The sequence below is a fragment of the Podarcis bocagei genome (assembly GCF_964188305.1).
Source record: "Podarcis bocagei genome assembly, chromosome: 3".
Classification (NCBI taxonomy): domain Eukaryota; kingdom Metazoa; phylum Chordata; class Lepidosauria; order Squamata; family Lacertidae; genus Podarcis; species Podarcis bocagei.
The window spans coordinates 76,293,082-76,308,082 of record NC_138127.1 but is presented as its reverse complement, the minus strand read 5'-3'; the positions used below and the strand labels follow the sequence as shown (position 1 = coordinate 76,308,082).

At 42.3% G+C, this 15,001-nt stretch overlaps 1 protein-coding gene across 1 annotated transcript in view; it reads left to right on the top strand.

The window, feature by feature from the left end:
- Positions 1-15,001, top strand: part of ALK (ALK receptor tyrosine kinase) — a 600,993-nt gene that overhangs the window by 241,919 nt on the left and 344,073 nt on the right. The window contains exon 4 of the mRNA XM_081186349.1: positions 9,215-9,416. Within this exon, the coding sequence (XP_081042475.1) occupies positions 9,215-9,416 (202 nt within the window). The remainder of the gene's footprint in view (positions 1-9,214; positions 9,417-15,001) is intronic.

The following is a 15,001-nucleotide window of genomic DNA, read 5'->3' as shown; positions in this document are numbered from 1 at the left end:
AACCCATGAACCTGAGATTGAGTCTCATGCTCTACTGACTGGGCTGTCTTCTCTTTTCAGATCTGTCTTAGTATTTATATAGCAGCCTTCCCACCATACACACTCATTCCTAAAGTATGTGCAATCAGTGATATTTATTCAGTTAACAACAGTGGATCAACAAGAGATTGACAATCTAGGAAGCAGTATACAAATAAATTTAATCCAGAGTGTCCCAACTTCTCCCAAGGAGCAGCTATGCCCAAAGAAGCATCTACCTTTATGACTTACTCACAGTTAGTTCAGGGATACAACCAATGTGTGAGGTTCTTCTACATCAGGGCAGTCCAACACATGACCTAAAGGCCCTTGGGGCATTTTTTGGCAGCCCTTGACAGCATTTGACACGCCCCCCTTCAGTCCTTGCATTGCCTTCCCAAAGCCAAGCAAGGAGGCACTGAGCTTCAGGAAGGAGGTATAAGGGCTCTGACAGGGTTCTAGGGTCCTAGACTCCTCCATCCTCCTTCCTAAAGCCTAGTTAATGCTTTCCCAGCTTTGGGAAACAGGTGGGACCACTATAGGATCCTGCCAGAGTCTTGTGCTTCCTTTCCAAAGCCTGGTACCTTGCTCATTTGGCTTTGGGAAAGCAGAATGGGGTGTGTGCACCAAATTTTGGCTTCATTCCCCACACCCTACACAACAAAGCAGTGTGTGGCCCATGGGTTCCATGTCAAAGTACTCTTCTTCTACCACTTGTTGGAGTGTATTCTTTCCTCTACAGTAAAGTGTAGAAAAACAAAACATAGCATGATACGACATCATTGAGACCCAAGTTTCCTTGCTTTCTCAAGTGATATTGAAATGGGGCAATGGTGGGGAATCAATGGTAGCCTGTCATGGGAACCCCAGTTTCCCACAGCCAGCCAAGGTTAAAAGCTGGCTGTTCCTTTAACCACCACCATTCTCATATTTGCTCTATGTTTCTTTATATGTCGGAACAAGATAGCTGCTAAGTTATGCCCACGACAAGACCTGACTAGCAGATACTTAAGACTGATGGGCAATGCACATCACCTCTGCGCCCTGCTTGTAAATTTCCTCATTATATCTAGAGGGAAATTGAATGCTGAGCTGGGTTAACCACTAGTCTTACTCAGCTTTGCTTGCAGGTAGATTGAATGACCATTGTGAATGGCATTCTGAAAAAGCATCCAGTGCTTTCTAACAACAGATTTTTTACTATGTCAGTAGTGTGTCTTTAATTAATTTAAAATTAAACCAATTGATTGTATAATCATTCCCAGTGTTCATCTCTTTCATACAGGTGCTGTGGAGGCATAACATTGGTTCATACCCACTTTAATTAAAGAGGTGATTATGGCAAAACCTTGCAGTGCCTCACATGGTAAATATTCTGCCTGTGATGACCGGTTCAGCGTGTTAATCAGATTCACCAGCTGCACAGTCTGCATTACCTTGGGGCCTTTACCATGGGCTGCTGCAGTGCCCTGGTGTTTGCATTTCATTTTAATTGTGCCCATGGTAGAACATGATGCTAGCAACACATTCCGTGAAGGCTCCTTTCATCTTAGGTTTTATTCTCAAGGTGCTCAGGTATCAGGAGAGGGGGAAAATCTGTTTGAAGCTGTAGTGTTCTATCTCTCTTATTCATTCACCCTGGATCATCCCCAAGGGCCTCATTAGAGCTGTATCCAGTTAAGATAAAAAATAATGAAGTCCAAGGAAGTTAAATATGAAGCTTTAAAAAATCTGTAGCAAAGACTTATGCGACTATCTCCCAGTCAACCTTCCACACAGGCTATATTTCTGGAAGAAAATCAAAAACTGTTGAAGAGATTAGGAGCCAGCTTCTAATTTGGTCTGCTGGTTTACCCATGAAAGATAAACGGGTCGTATTTTTTATGTTGTTGCTAAACAACGGTAACATGCTGTCTAGGTTCTCAGAAAAATGCTGCCAATTTTTCTTGTGAGTCACAACTAAAACACATAGAAATTGATACTTTGTCTTTCCAGAGCCTTTTTATCTTTGGGTAGATTTTCACAGGGGTGGCAGATAATGCATTCCAGACACATTAAACTAAGGCTGTCCATTGCACTGGACTTGGACTCAGCCAAATCCCAGCTAAGCTGTGAACTGATCAGGAGTACTGGCAGTCATTGCAGAGGGGTCTGAAGATGACTGAGATAAGAATTATAGTCCATGCTGAGTAGTTAACATTAGAATTTACAACAACAAGAAGGATGATGATGATATAAGAGGAATTATGTCTGTCTCATCTCCAAATTGGAAGCCTCTGTTGATTTTCCAGTAATCATTAGAAGTCCTTATAGAAAATAATTTCTCCTAAGCAAAGCATATTTTCATGTGAAGTGGGTCAACACAGTTTGGTGACCATGTTCATATATTACCATGGCAGGGTGGAATAAGTAGCAGGCTCATCAATTACACACAGATGTTCCTGAAGGACTTTGGAATCCAGCAAATGTAGCTCCCACATCACTGTGCTAACAAGTGAATTGTGTAGAAGTGTGGTCCAGTAGGGGAGATCATTGGATTTGGATTTCCAAGATCTGTGTTTAAGCCATAGTCCCCCAGAATAGCCTTGGTCAAGTTCCATATTCTCTGTCTGAGTTTGTCATGTGTTATATTAAAATGACAGAATACTACTACTACTATGGGATTGCCAAGAGGACAATATAAAGACTGGAAATTCCATAGAGAATGATTATTTAAAAATTTAATGTTGGTCATTTGCCATTTGAATAGCTCTCTAAAAACAAAGGTCCTGGGACCTTATGGTGAGGGGCTGGTAAAAAGTTGAATTTTTGTTGTTGTTGTTAACTGGTAACCCAGAAAAAATAGAGACTATTTGGGCAGAATAGTACTTTATCTAATTCTATATCTTATGCATGTAGCACTAGAAAAAAATACCCTGTCTACTGTACCTTGCTGTTGCTATTGCTTCCTTCCTGTATGGTAAAATGGTAAAGGACCCCTGGATGGTTAAGTCCAGTCAAAGGCGACTATGGGGTGCGACATTCATTTCGCTTCAGGCTGAGGGAGCCGGTGTTTGTCCACAGACAGCTTTCCGGATAATGTGGCCAGCATGACTAAACCGCTTCTGGTGCAACGGGACACCGTGACAAGTGCTAGAGCTCACAGAAATGCCATTTACCTCCCCGCCATAGTGGTACCTAGCTTTCACACAGCTAGGCTGGCAGAAGCTGGAACAGAGTGACAGGAGCTCACCCCATGGCACGGATTCGAACCACGACCTTCCAATCAGCAAGCCCAAGAGGCTCAGTGGCTCATATGTTAGATATGGGGCAACCCAGCCAGATGAGTGGGGCATAAATAAAATTATTAGTATTGTTGTTGTTGATAGCCTGTCTGGTTCTTAGGGGGGGGAAAGAACCCATATTCTTACATGGATTTCTCAGTTAGATCACCAACGTCATACTTTTTACAATGGGAAAATAAGGAAGATTTAGATGCCCCAGTGCATGTATATTTAGCAGGAGTTCTGGCTGACTTGAATGAATTATTTTAGAGAACAGGGTATTTATTACAAGAGATTTATTATCAAGGATCCTCAATGGAATAACAACTGGATTGTGAAATAGAGCAGTTTTGTGCAGGATTCTTTTGAACCAGCATTATGAGAAACAATCTGAATGTGCAGCCTTGGCAATAAGAATCTAAACTGGGTTTTCAGGGCAAAACTCTAGTAATTATCTTCATAAAAGGACCCCAGGAGTACCACACCCCAAACAAAAGCCCTGGAGAATGCTGCCCTCAGCTGGAACTGCAGAGAGCACAGGAGAAAGTTTTAGTGACATTGTTGTGTCAGGCTTTCATAAAGGAGCTGTTCCGTCTCTTGTTCTGTGGCAGGCATGTCCAACAGGCAGATTGTGATCTACCAGTACCAGTACCACTGGACATCTGTGGTAGATCACTGGTAGATCATTGGCTCCCTGCAAAGAAGCCAAACAACTGTGGCTCCCCCCCAAAAAGCTCAATATTTTACCTCCTCCCTGAAAAAACTCAACAACTTCAACCTGAACTCCCCAAAAAGGGGTAGATCACTGCCAGTTTTTAACTCTGTGAGTAGATCGCAGTCTCTTGGGAGTTGGCCACCCCTGTTCTATGGGATCTATAAAAATCATCTTTCAGGCTCTGTGCTCCACTGGTAGCATCTTCAGGGTTTTTTCTTTCTAAAAGTGAGATGTTCCATCATTGTTGGGGAAGATGTACCTCAGCCTTCAAGAACTTGTGCCCTCCATATTTTTGGGATGACAACTGTGGCTGTGCTTGCCAGGCCTGGTGGGATAATAGAATATAAGAACCTATCAAGTATGGCTGTGCTTGATGGGACTTTATGGGAGTTGTAGTCCAAAACGTCTGGAGGATACCAGGTTTGTGAAGGCTGGTTTAGCGGGACTATTAGCACCATCCAGCAGAACACAGGAGGTGGAGTGGGAGCACAGAGTTAACCTCCCAGCACCAGCACTTACCAGGACATGGTGGGGTAGGGTGATAGTGAAATCGGAGCTACAGGGACCATTACCCGGGTAAGCAGCAATGACACTTGAGTCTGGAGTGTTTGTTACAGGATCCATCCCTTGGCTTTCCAGAGCCATTGAACTCTGCCCGTGGACCACCAAAACTTCTGGACTCACCCTTGACTCCAACTATTTGCCACATTATTATTATTATTATTATTATTATTATTATTATTAGCAGGGAGGGCCCAATCTGTGCTATGCTAGCTAGCTGGCATCAAACTATTAGGGGGTCAGATACGTTCAGTAACATTCTGTTGCATAGCTTTGCCCAACCTGAGCAAGAAACAGCCTAGCTTCTTTTCAGTTTTTTATTATATAAGAAACCCTTCTTTGTAAGAAACAAAAAAATGATCAAACATCCTGTGAATCAGCAAGGTTATAATTTGCAATTACTTCAGCCTTCAGAAATATGTCTGCGAGCAGCTGAGATCAGTTTGTTCTCTCTCATCTCAGTGATTTCTGCATTCCTCTGAGAGATACATGATTAAATCTACATGATTTAGAGCTCTAATTCTTGTGGTTTTCGGTAGAAGGTTGAAAGACATGATTGTAAAACATGCTATTGACTGGTGGTAAATTCTGCAGAAATGAAAATGTATTTTCTGACATTCTGACATATGAAGGCCCTTCCCATCACACATGAGATGGGCATTCTGGAAAAGCCCCTTGGGTGGCCAGAGGCTGTTTTTACCTCTGCACAATAGGAAAACATGGCAATCCAAATGATAATACTTTTTTCATATAGAAAAGTGATTATTCAGAAGACTGCTATGCCTCCTATTTTTGAATGTTTGGTAATCTGCTCTAGGAAAGGATCATCCAAGTCTTCAATCTGGCTTGGAGGTTTATAGCAGGCACCCACAATAAGGTCACTGTTACTTTCCTCTCCTACAATTTTTGCCCATATACTCTCAATCTGCCTTCCATGCTGCAAGTTCCATGCTGCCTTCCATGCTGCTCTTCATAAGTGTACTCATCCTTTACGCATAATGCTCCTACTCCTTCCTTCCTGTTTGGTCTATTCCTGGAGGTTGTTAGCCACTTTGAGACTCCTTAGGGTAGTGATAAAGCAGGATATCAAATCCAAACTCCTCCTCCTCCTCCTCCTCCTCCTGCTCCTCCTCCTCCTCCTCCTCCTCTTCTTCTTTAGAATAGGTTATGACTCTCAATTTTTACATTCCTATCATGAGTCTCATCCTACCAGGTTTCGGCAATGCCTTTCAGGTCATATTTGTCATCCTGTATCAAGAGCTTAAGTTCGTCTTGCTTGTTTCCTATAGGCTGTGCATTATTATAGAGACAACTGAAATCATGAGTCATTTTCTCTAGCTGCTTCCTTCTTGTAGTTTCCTGCCCTTTGGCAGTTTCTGAAGCACCACCTTAGTTTCCTGTACATCAGTTGAAGCTATTATCCCCAGTACTGGGTGTTCTCCTGTCTTTTGTAATCTTGTCTCCCTTCCCCTCAGGATTTCGTTTAAAGCTCTCCTGATCAGGTTCATGCAACTCTTAGCAAACTTATTCTTTCCAGCCGCTATGAGCTACTACCCATCCTTCGCCAGAAGTCCTTCCTCAAAGGAGCAGAGGCCATAGTCCAAGAAGCCAAACCTTTCTCAATGATACTGGGGAAACTAATGTAATCTTCAATGCATGATACAGAGTCCTGTTTGAGTGCTCCATGACCATGACAGGGGAAGCTGCCAAGAGCCTCCTCTGAATGGCTGCAGGCAGACAGAGTTCCTAGGGCATGGGCTGGCAAAGAAAGCAGGCAAACCATCATGTGGTTTTGGAATACCGCTCCCAAAACCTCAGGTCATTGGCCATGCTGGCTTGGGTTGTCTGGAGTTGGAGTCCATCAACATCTTGAAAGCCCAAAGTTCCCTATCCTTGCCTTAAGTAACATTCATGCAGTCTCTTTGTGGTGTTTGCCTTCTAGTATTTTCTAGAACTTAAAGCAGCATGGTCCCTCAATTAACAACTGTATTGTGGCATGAGTTTTTATAGGCAAGAGCTTATTTCATCCCAAGATGCATCTGGTATACTCACTACAAGCAGGCAGTTTATAGAATGGTTGAAGTAGTTATATTCCTTCTATATATTTGATTAGTAAGTATATATCTTTTGTTTGTTTTGTGTCACACACAGCTTTGTTTTTTTAATATATAGAGGACTAAAATGTTGAACTTAAACACAACTTGAAATATATATAAATATTTTTTTAAATTTATTTCTATCCTTCAGATAAATCTCTGCCACCTTATTTGAATAAGTCAGTTCCAAGAGAACTGATGTACCAGATAATGACAAAACTCTTTAATATGGATTAGGTGCATGTAAAATAACAATGTCAGAACAAACTGCTGTAGTAATGAAATTACATTAAGCACTCATCCTGAACCAAATATTGTAGAAATGTTAGACTCTGTGTTTGTGGATAATAGTAAAATTCCTTCTTTTCTTCTATTAGCGTTAATATTGTATTTTTCTCTCTGGGGCTGTCCATATAGTATGCAACACTTTTGCAGCACATATAATGTCTTCTCAGAAGTTAGCAATATTTAATTCAGTAATACTTACTTCTGGGCAATGTATAGATTACAGCTTTAATAACCTTGTCAAACTGCCCCACAACACAGTTTGTCACTTTGGTATGAAACCACCACCACTTCTTCCTTGGATGTCATATGTATGCTAAAGGTCCCAGGATATATATATTTAAATGTCTATAGCAGATAAAATGCCTTTTACTGCAAATTAGGGCTGCCTTGTCATTGACAGACAACATTTTCCAAAATGAGTAACAAAAAACAAGCAGCTCTGCCTCTAGTCAGCTTGGCATGGGCCCTTTTCTCTGCAAGAAAAATTCCCTCTTTTGGCTTCTTGACCACTCTTGTTGGGGTTGTTTTGCTAGATTTTTGCCTCTTCATTGTCCTTATTTGTTTGTCTTGTTGCCCCACCCCCCATTCTTCATTGAAATAACTAATGAATAAAAATCCCTGGGTGCACATCCTAACGATATGTGCTGCACACACCTATTACTGTTTGGGAAGCCATGTACACACAACTAGTCACAATTCTCAGCCTGTAGTTTCTTGTGAAATACTGTGTTTTGATGCATTTTCCCTGCCCCCAAACAGCTTCATTCCGAATTGGGAACTGCCCGTCTGGTCTCTGCCCACTGGGGTGGTCATACAGCAGGGGACTTTCGTACAAATCAAGCCATGCTAATGTGCAAATGCCATTTGAAATACTGTGCTGTGAAAAAGAAGAAATTCTCTGCATTTTAAGCTGGTACACAGCCTATGTATTCTCAAAGCTGGGTTTGAGGGATGGGGGTTCCCTCACTAGGTATGGATGAGCTAAGCAAAGTGTGTATGAAACAAACCAGAGAGACAGAGAGACTGCAGTTTGAGTTACCGGTAGATACGGAGAAAAAGGAAGGGAAGTGAGTTGTAGGGTTGCCATTTGTCCAGTGTGGTGTAGTGGTTAAGAGTGGTAGACTCATAATCTGGGGAACCGGGTTCACGTCTCCGCTCCTCCACATGCAGTTGCTGGGTGACTTTGGGCCAGTCACACTTCTTTGAAATCTCTCAGCCCCACTCCCCTCACAGAGTGTTTGTTGTGGGGGAGGAAGGGAAAGGAGAATGTTAGCCGCTTTGAGACTCCTTAGGGTAGTGATAAAGCGAGATATCAAATACAAACTCCTCCTCCTCCTCTTCTTCTTCTTCTTCCAGGACATGTCCCCTTTTTCATGGGTAGAGTCGTCATAGTGATCCCTAGTTAAAAGTAGAAGTCAGCATATGTGTCCCCTTTTTTGCTCTTCAAAATATGGCAACCTTATTAGGGCTGTGTTAGCATCTTGGAGACTGACTGCATTTGGAGAACTGATGTGAGGCAGCAAATCTTCCTGTCTATTAGAATGTTTAAGCTGTCTGCTGAACTTACATGTTTTTAAACAAACCAAAATACTACACAATCCTCCACTGATCTTCTAATGGAAACTAGGGCTGCAATCCTAATCCCACTAACCTGGTAATAAATCCCAATGGATTCAATAGGAGTACCTTCTGAGTAGACATGGGTTAGGGTTGTTCACATTTCTCAATCAGCAAGTAAGGCAAATGTTTAAGTAAACACATGACTCCGAATTCCTAGGGTCAGTTCCAGGACCAACGAAAAAAGAAAAGAAAAGAAAAGAAAGATAATTTGACAATAGCTACAACCTTGGTATATTCCTTGTTACAATCAGGAGGACTAATGAGAATCTGGCTATGGTTCCAGAAATGCCTTTCCAAGTATATGCCAGGTATTCTGTGCCTGAGCCCCCTGGGCATGTCTTGGCACTGAGATTTCTTACTGATTTGGGTTTATGGCACCATCAGCTTTCCTCATACATGCCAAGACCCAGTAGCTCTTCTTGGCTCCATTTCAGAGCCTGGAATGTGGATTCAGGTTTTGTGGGCAGATTGCCAAACTTTAGAACTTTAGTGGCATTTTAGATGAACAATCCAATAACGCCAGACTGACTCTAGAATGAACAGTTGTTTTTCAAGGTAAAGGAAGCTGCTAGCCCTAGTTTGTACAACAATCCTTGTTATCATTTACACTTTTGGGGAGGGTAATCAGCTTCTTCTCTTCTCTTTCATTGCAGGTTCGTTCCTATACCTCAGTACATCAGAAAGCACGAACTTCCTCATTTTGAGCCCTTGGCTGAAAAGCGCAAGTGAAGACTGCACTGTGCAAGTGGCTGTCTACAGATACTTCCAGCAAAGTGGGGAGTATGTAGCTCAGGTTATCCATGCTGATGAAAGCCACAACAAAATCCCATTGATACCGAGCAGAGAAAAGCACGGGTAGGTCCAACATAAATACTATATAATATTTTAATATGCATAACACTTGAATTTAGCTTTAAGAGGATTAGGGTGTTTTTTTAACGAATTAAGAATTGGAATCTGTAGGAGTGGGGGCATCTGTAGACTGTTTCCTAGCTCCACCTTTCATTGTGCAAATGCTTCAGCTTAGATGGATTAAGTGGGAGAAGGAATGCTGCTGCAACAATAAAGTAACTTCCATTCTGTCAGTTGTAGTTCAAATTGGGCTTTTATGATTATGCCAGCTGTTCTTAATATCTTTCAGTGCGCTCATACTTACTCCCACCACCCACTCTTTATATCCAATCCTACTTTCAGATAATTCACTTTCCTTTTTATCCATGCCTATATTTTGATTATTTCTGATTAGCAGTGGTAATTCTTTCACATTGTTCTGCTGGTTGCTTTCCTGTCTGAAATCTTAATCATCAAACAATAGCACGAGAAATGTACAAATGTTGCAGTTTGCCATTCAAGTGTTTGTGCTGTCTTCAGCAATTGTGTAAGTGATATAGTACATTGATTTGAATTAACCTGCCCAGGTGTCTCCTTTCATGATGGACAGCCCAGTATTTCCAGTGTTGTCTGGGTTGGTGTCTCAGTCAGGAGTCCTAGGGAAACCTCCTTCCACCAGCCACAACACAGGCTCACCCTCCACTCCAGAAGATGTGAATGCACTTTGGGTTCTATCGATATCAGTGTGGTTCCCACTGCCCCTTTCTGCTGCCCATATATATATGTAAGCTGGGTGTGTTCATGGGATATGCTGCCCACATATGTAAGCTGGGTGTCTGTGGGAACCATGTTTGTGCAAGGTATTTAGATCACATGAAGCACTTGCATGCATAAAGCTTAAAGAGTGAGGACTGCTGTGGACGAGTATTTAGAAATAGCAACCAGTGTGAAAATTGTCAAACTGGTCTTGTTTCAACTGCATTGGCTTCCAATTTGTTGCTGACCACAATTCAAGGTCTGGTTCTTACTGATAAAGCCCTAGATGATTTGGAGCCAAACTATCTGAAAGAGCTCCTCCCATGTGAGCCTGCACAATTTTTTTCATCTTCACCAGAGGTCTGATTTGTATGTACAACCAAGAGAGGCTAGGTTGGTGAGTACCTGGGGCAAGGCCTTCTCTACAGAAGCATCCTGAGTGTGAAACTCTCTTCTTAGGAAGGCCAGTTTGGCTCCATCTTTGCCTAGTGCTAGATGAGCTGTTTTGTTTCATTTGGTTTTGATGGTTTTTAAAATTCTGCTGTCTGATTTTGTTCCTTTTTATAAAATGCTTTTTATTGTTGTACTGTTTTCCTTATTGCATGTTACCTTGGCACCTTTGAAGGCAGAAAGCTGATTCATAATGCTTTCCATAAATAAGGCCTCCTTTCAGACCTTCAGCTATGTGCATGGAGGTCAGGGCTGGGCCACTGGGATGCAGTGTTGCTGAAGGAAAGACGTGATCCCACCTCTTCCTCATGCATTTGCTCCATGAGGTTACAGGAAGCTGCCCTACTCTGAGTGAGACCATTGATCCATCTAGCTCAGTATTGCATATACTGACTACAGGTGGGATTATTTCCTAGCCCTACTAGGTGATGCTGAGAAGTATTATGATTATTTATTGCATTTCTTACCCCCCTTCAGCAGAGGTCCCCAGGGTGGGTTGCAGCATACACAAACACAATCAAAACAGCAAAAACTAAAACCCAACAACTAGAGGTGTTGAGGCGAAGCAGCCTCATATCTCACGGGGAATCTTTTTTACATTGTACTGGGAGAGTGATATCTAAAATCATTTCCCCTATGCCATCCCAAGAGATGGATTTAGCCAGGATTTGTCCCACATTTTAGAAATCAATCACAGCAGTTTGCACGATGTGTCTCTTGTCAACAAATTACATTCAGGAAGTGCTGCCTGATGTGGTCTGCCATCTTTTGGTGTTTGATGGGCTCACCCATCCCACTGACATTCCATGAGAAAAGTTTTAAATCTCTCCTAGACTCACCCATCTCCATTGGGAGGTATCATGGTTGAGTCCTGTATAGCAGCTGTGGGAAAAATATGGGCTGCACATCCAACTAGGCCTGGCCAGGGTCATAATTTGGCCTGTGATGCTGTTTTTGCCAAGCCATGCCCACCTAACCCAAACCTGACATTATCTATTATGTCAGGCATGGAGAAGGAAAAGATGCAGTTGGAAAGGAACTATTGGGGGCCTTAAAACACACTCCTGATTTGTTCCTTTGCAAATGCAGCTTGTATTCAGCACCAGATACAATCCTCGCTAGGATTAGTTCCACTTGAGAGGTCCCAATTGGATTGGACCTGGGGGCTTCTGTATGCAAAGCTGATGCTTCAGTACAGAGCTACAGCATTTCGCATAGGTCCAAGAAGACATACATATATCTATGGAAGTGTGCAAACTATGTAAACAAAGAGCCTCTTAATCTTGGGGTTGTGGGTTCGAGTTCCATATGGGGCAAAAGGTTCCTGCAATACAGGGACTTGGACTAGATGATCCTTGTGGTTCCTTCCAACTCTACAATTCTGTGATTCATGTGTTTAAACGAAACAAACAAACTAAAGGAGAACCAAACTAAGGGGGCTGCATTTTATCCCACTCCTTATGAAAAGTTTTGCTTTAGCATCAGGCTGGATAACCCAATAAAGGAAGCTCTCCTCCTTTCCTGGTCCCTGGATAGTAACTGACTGGAGAGAAAGTACAGCTGTAAGACCAAAGGGGAGCTTAAGTGTGCAGTCCAAAACTGTCTGTACAGTGTCCTCTGTTGGCACAGTGCCTGGAGTTTATGTCCTGTTAGTACAATATGCAGATTGGCCCTGAGAGACACAGGTGGTCTTTCACCTCTTACTACTTAATAGTCTGATATCTTTAAAAGGTAGTAGTAAATAGCATTGGCAAAGTCTATCCATCTGGGACAGGGCTTAATTTTTCTTTTAAGTGCTCTGCAGGGAAAAACAAACCCCGTAAGGACAGTTTTCCTCATCATACTGATGCAGTGATGGTAAAAGCTACATCTGATGAATACTGGCTCATTTGCAATCTCTTAAAAGGGAAAGGAATATTGTCTTGAATGGAGTGTAGCAAACCTTGTCAATATCCTGATATCCATGTTATCCCCCAGTGAAAGGTTTGGGTGCAAACTGTAGCTCTACCTTGATGTCTGACTATGTCCTTTTACACAAATCTTACTCCAAGATCTGGGAAATTGTTGTTGTTTAGTCGTGTCCGACTCTTTGTGACCCCATGGACCAGAGCACGCCAGGCACTCCTGTCTTCCACTGCCTCCCGCAGTTTGGTTAACTCATGCTGGTAGCTTCGAGAACACTGTCCAGCCATCTCGTCCTCTGTCATCCCCTTCTCCTTGTGCCCTCAATCTTTCCCAACATCAGGTTCTTTTCCAGGGAAATTAGCTGCCTTTTTCTAAGGATATGTTCTACTGAACCATATCTGTTCTGAAATGTAAAGAAATCAGAAACTCATCTGTCAATCTAGTTCATGTAGAAAAACATTAATTCAGCCCCCCGATGGGCTCCTAATCAATGAGGAGTTTTATTTCTGCCAGCATTTTTTTTAAAATAGTATTAGGTTGTATGTATCAAGAAGAATGCTCAGGTTTTCTCTCAAGTGAAAGCGTTTTGCTGTTTCTGGGCTCTGGCCAGCCGAAATATCCCCTTCCAGTTGTGTAATTAAGATTAATTGCCAGTGATGTCTCAATTTGTCAGACTCTCTGTGTGTTCTCTTAGATTGTGGTTAGCAGCAAAACAGCAGGGGCACAGTTGAGCAAACTCATTCTGGATGCTTTTAAAGTAATGTTTTTTGTTCAATTTAGAATTCAATTTGAATATATGTTCAATATAAATTCCTGGTGTTCTGATTACCAAGTTTACCTTCATGGCTGCAGAATACACACTGCGAACAATAATTCAAACCAGTCATCATATATTTTTGTTTTGTTTAACATGGCAGGCTGCAGAGATAATGATTATAGCAGTAAGCCATGCTGGCTTATTCTTGTATGGGAAGACACAGCTGATTAACTGATTGGAGGGTGTGTGTGTGTCACTAAACAAGGACACCAGGTACTCCAAACAAAGTAGTAGAAACTGAATTCAGAGGGGAAATCTATGCCTGATGCTAAACATATCATATGGAGTTGTGTGCATGTTTTTTTAAAACAAAAAAAAAGTACCAGGAGCTGGTGTTTCTATCAGGAATAGGACCACAGTTTAGACTATCTTACCCAGCACATTGAAAGGGGCTTCTGAAGATCTGACAATCAGCTCAAGGTAGTTCTTTGAAAAGGGCTTCTCAAGATCCCTGCAGATAATTAAAAAAAGGGGGGGAGGCATTGTGATGTCAGTTGATTGAGCTGCCTACCTGTCAAACATGGCCAACAATTGGTGGGGTAGATAACCATCTGTCCTGCTGCTGAGATCCAGTTCTCCACCTGTAGTGTAGTGGGAGGCAGATTTCTACCCTTCCCCACGGCAGTCCTGATGAACATTGTTCCACACACCTCCCCCCAGCTGCTATCAGCCCCAGAGCTGAAGCTTCCATTGACACCACTTAGGCCAACATCCTGAATCATAAGACCCATCAAGCCCATCTTGTTTTCCTGGATCTTTCCCACATTTTGAAAATGCAGATGTCAAAGGTAAAGAAAACAGACCAGTTTTCCAAAACAGAAATTTTGCCTGCTCAGTGGTGAGCTCCCCACCCCAAAAAATACTCTCACTTGCCCACTTGTGAGTAGTGCTAAATGGAGCAGTGGTGGTGGAAAGTGCCAACTTTGGCCAGGACCAGTGCAAGGAGGCAGATCAGTCCACAAATGTTTGCTTGGTTTGCTAGCAAGCTTCTTTCTGCACTTGCCACTGCATTAAATCTTAACTCTGGACTACAGACTACAACCTCCGAGTTGAACATTGGAAACACTGTTGACCAATATCAGTGTTTCCAATGTCCAACTCAGAGGTTGTAGTCTGCAATCCAGAAGGTGGTTCTCAAGGCCTTTAGTATTATGGGATTCAAATGCCCAGCTGCATGAAGAGAATCCCCTTTTGCCTTCCGTGAGTTGGGATTTCACTGAAACGAATGATTGGTTGCCACAGTGGGGAGGGGGTATCACTCTCTTCTCCTCAACCACTTATTAAAGTTGAACACTGCTTTGCATGGATGTTAAATCTGGCAGATAAATGACTATCCCTTTGACTACACCAGCTGATGATCTAAGCAGGTGTCAAGTGTCCATTATCCGTCCCCACAGTTATTTACAGGACAGAAAAATGAATGGCCTTCTAGCATGCATAATGAGGATTTTGCTGCCTTTTTTCTGGAGTATAAATTTTGATTGATTGGGGCTGTTCCCCTTGCATAAAGCCCCCTTCATGTGAAGTGCTGCCTCTGTGTGAAAATACTTTGGTCTTTGGGATACAGTGTCCATGAGAAACTATAAATAATTTAATAGAGAATGGGCAGCCTTCAAAGAGAATTCTTAATGTGACTATGGAAATGAGCAGCTGAGACATCAGTGTACATTAGGTTTTTTGA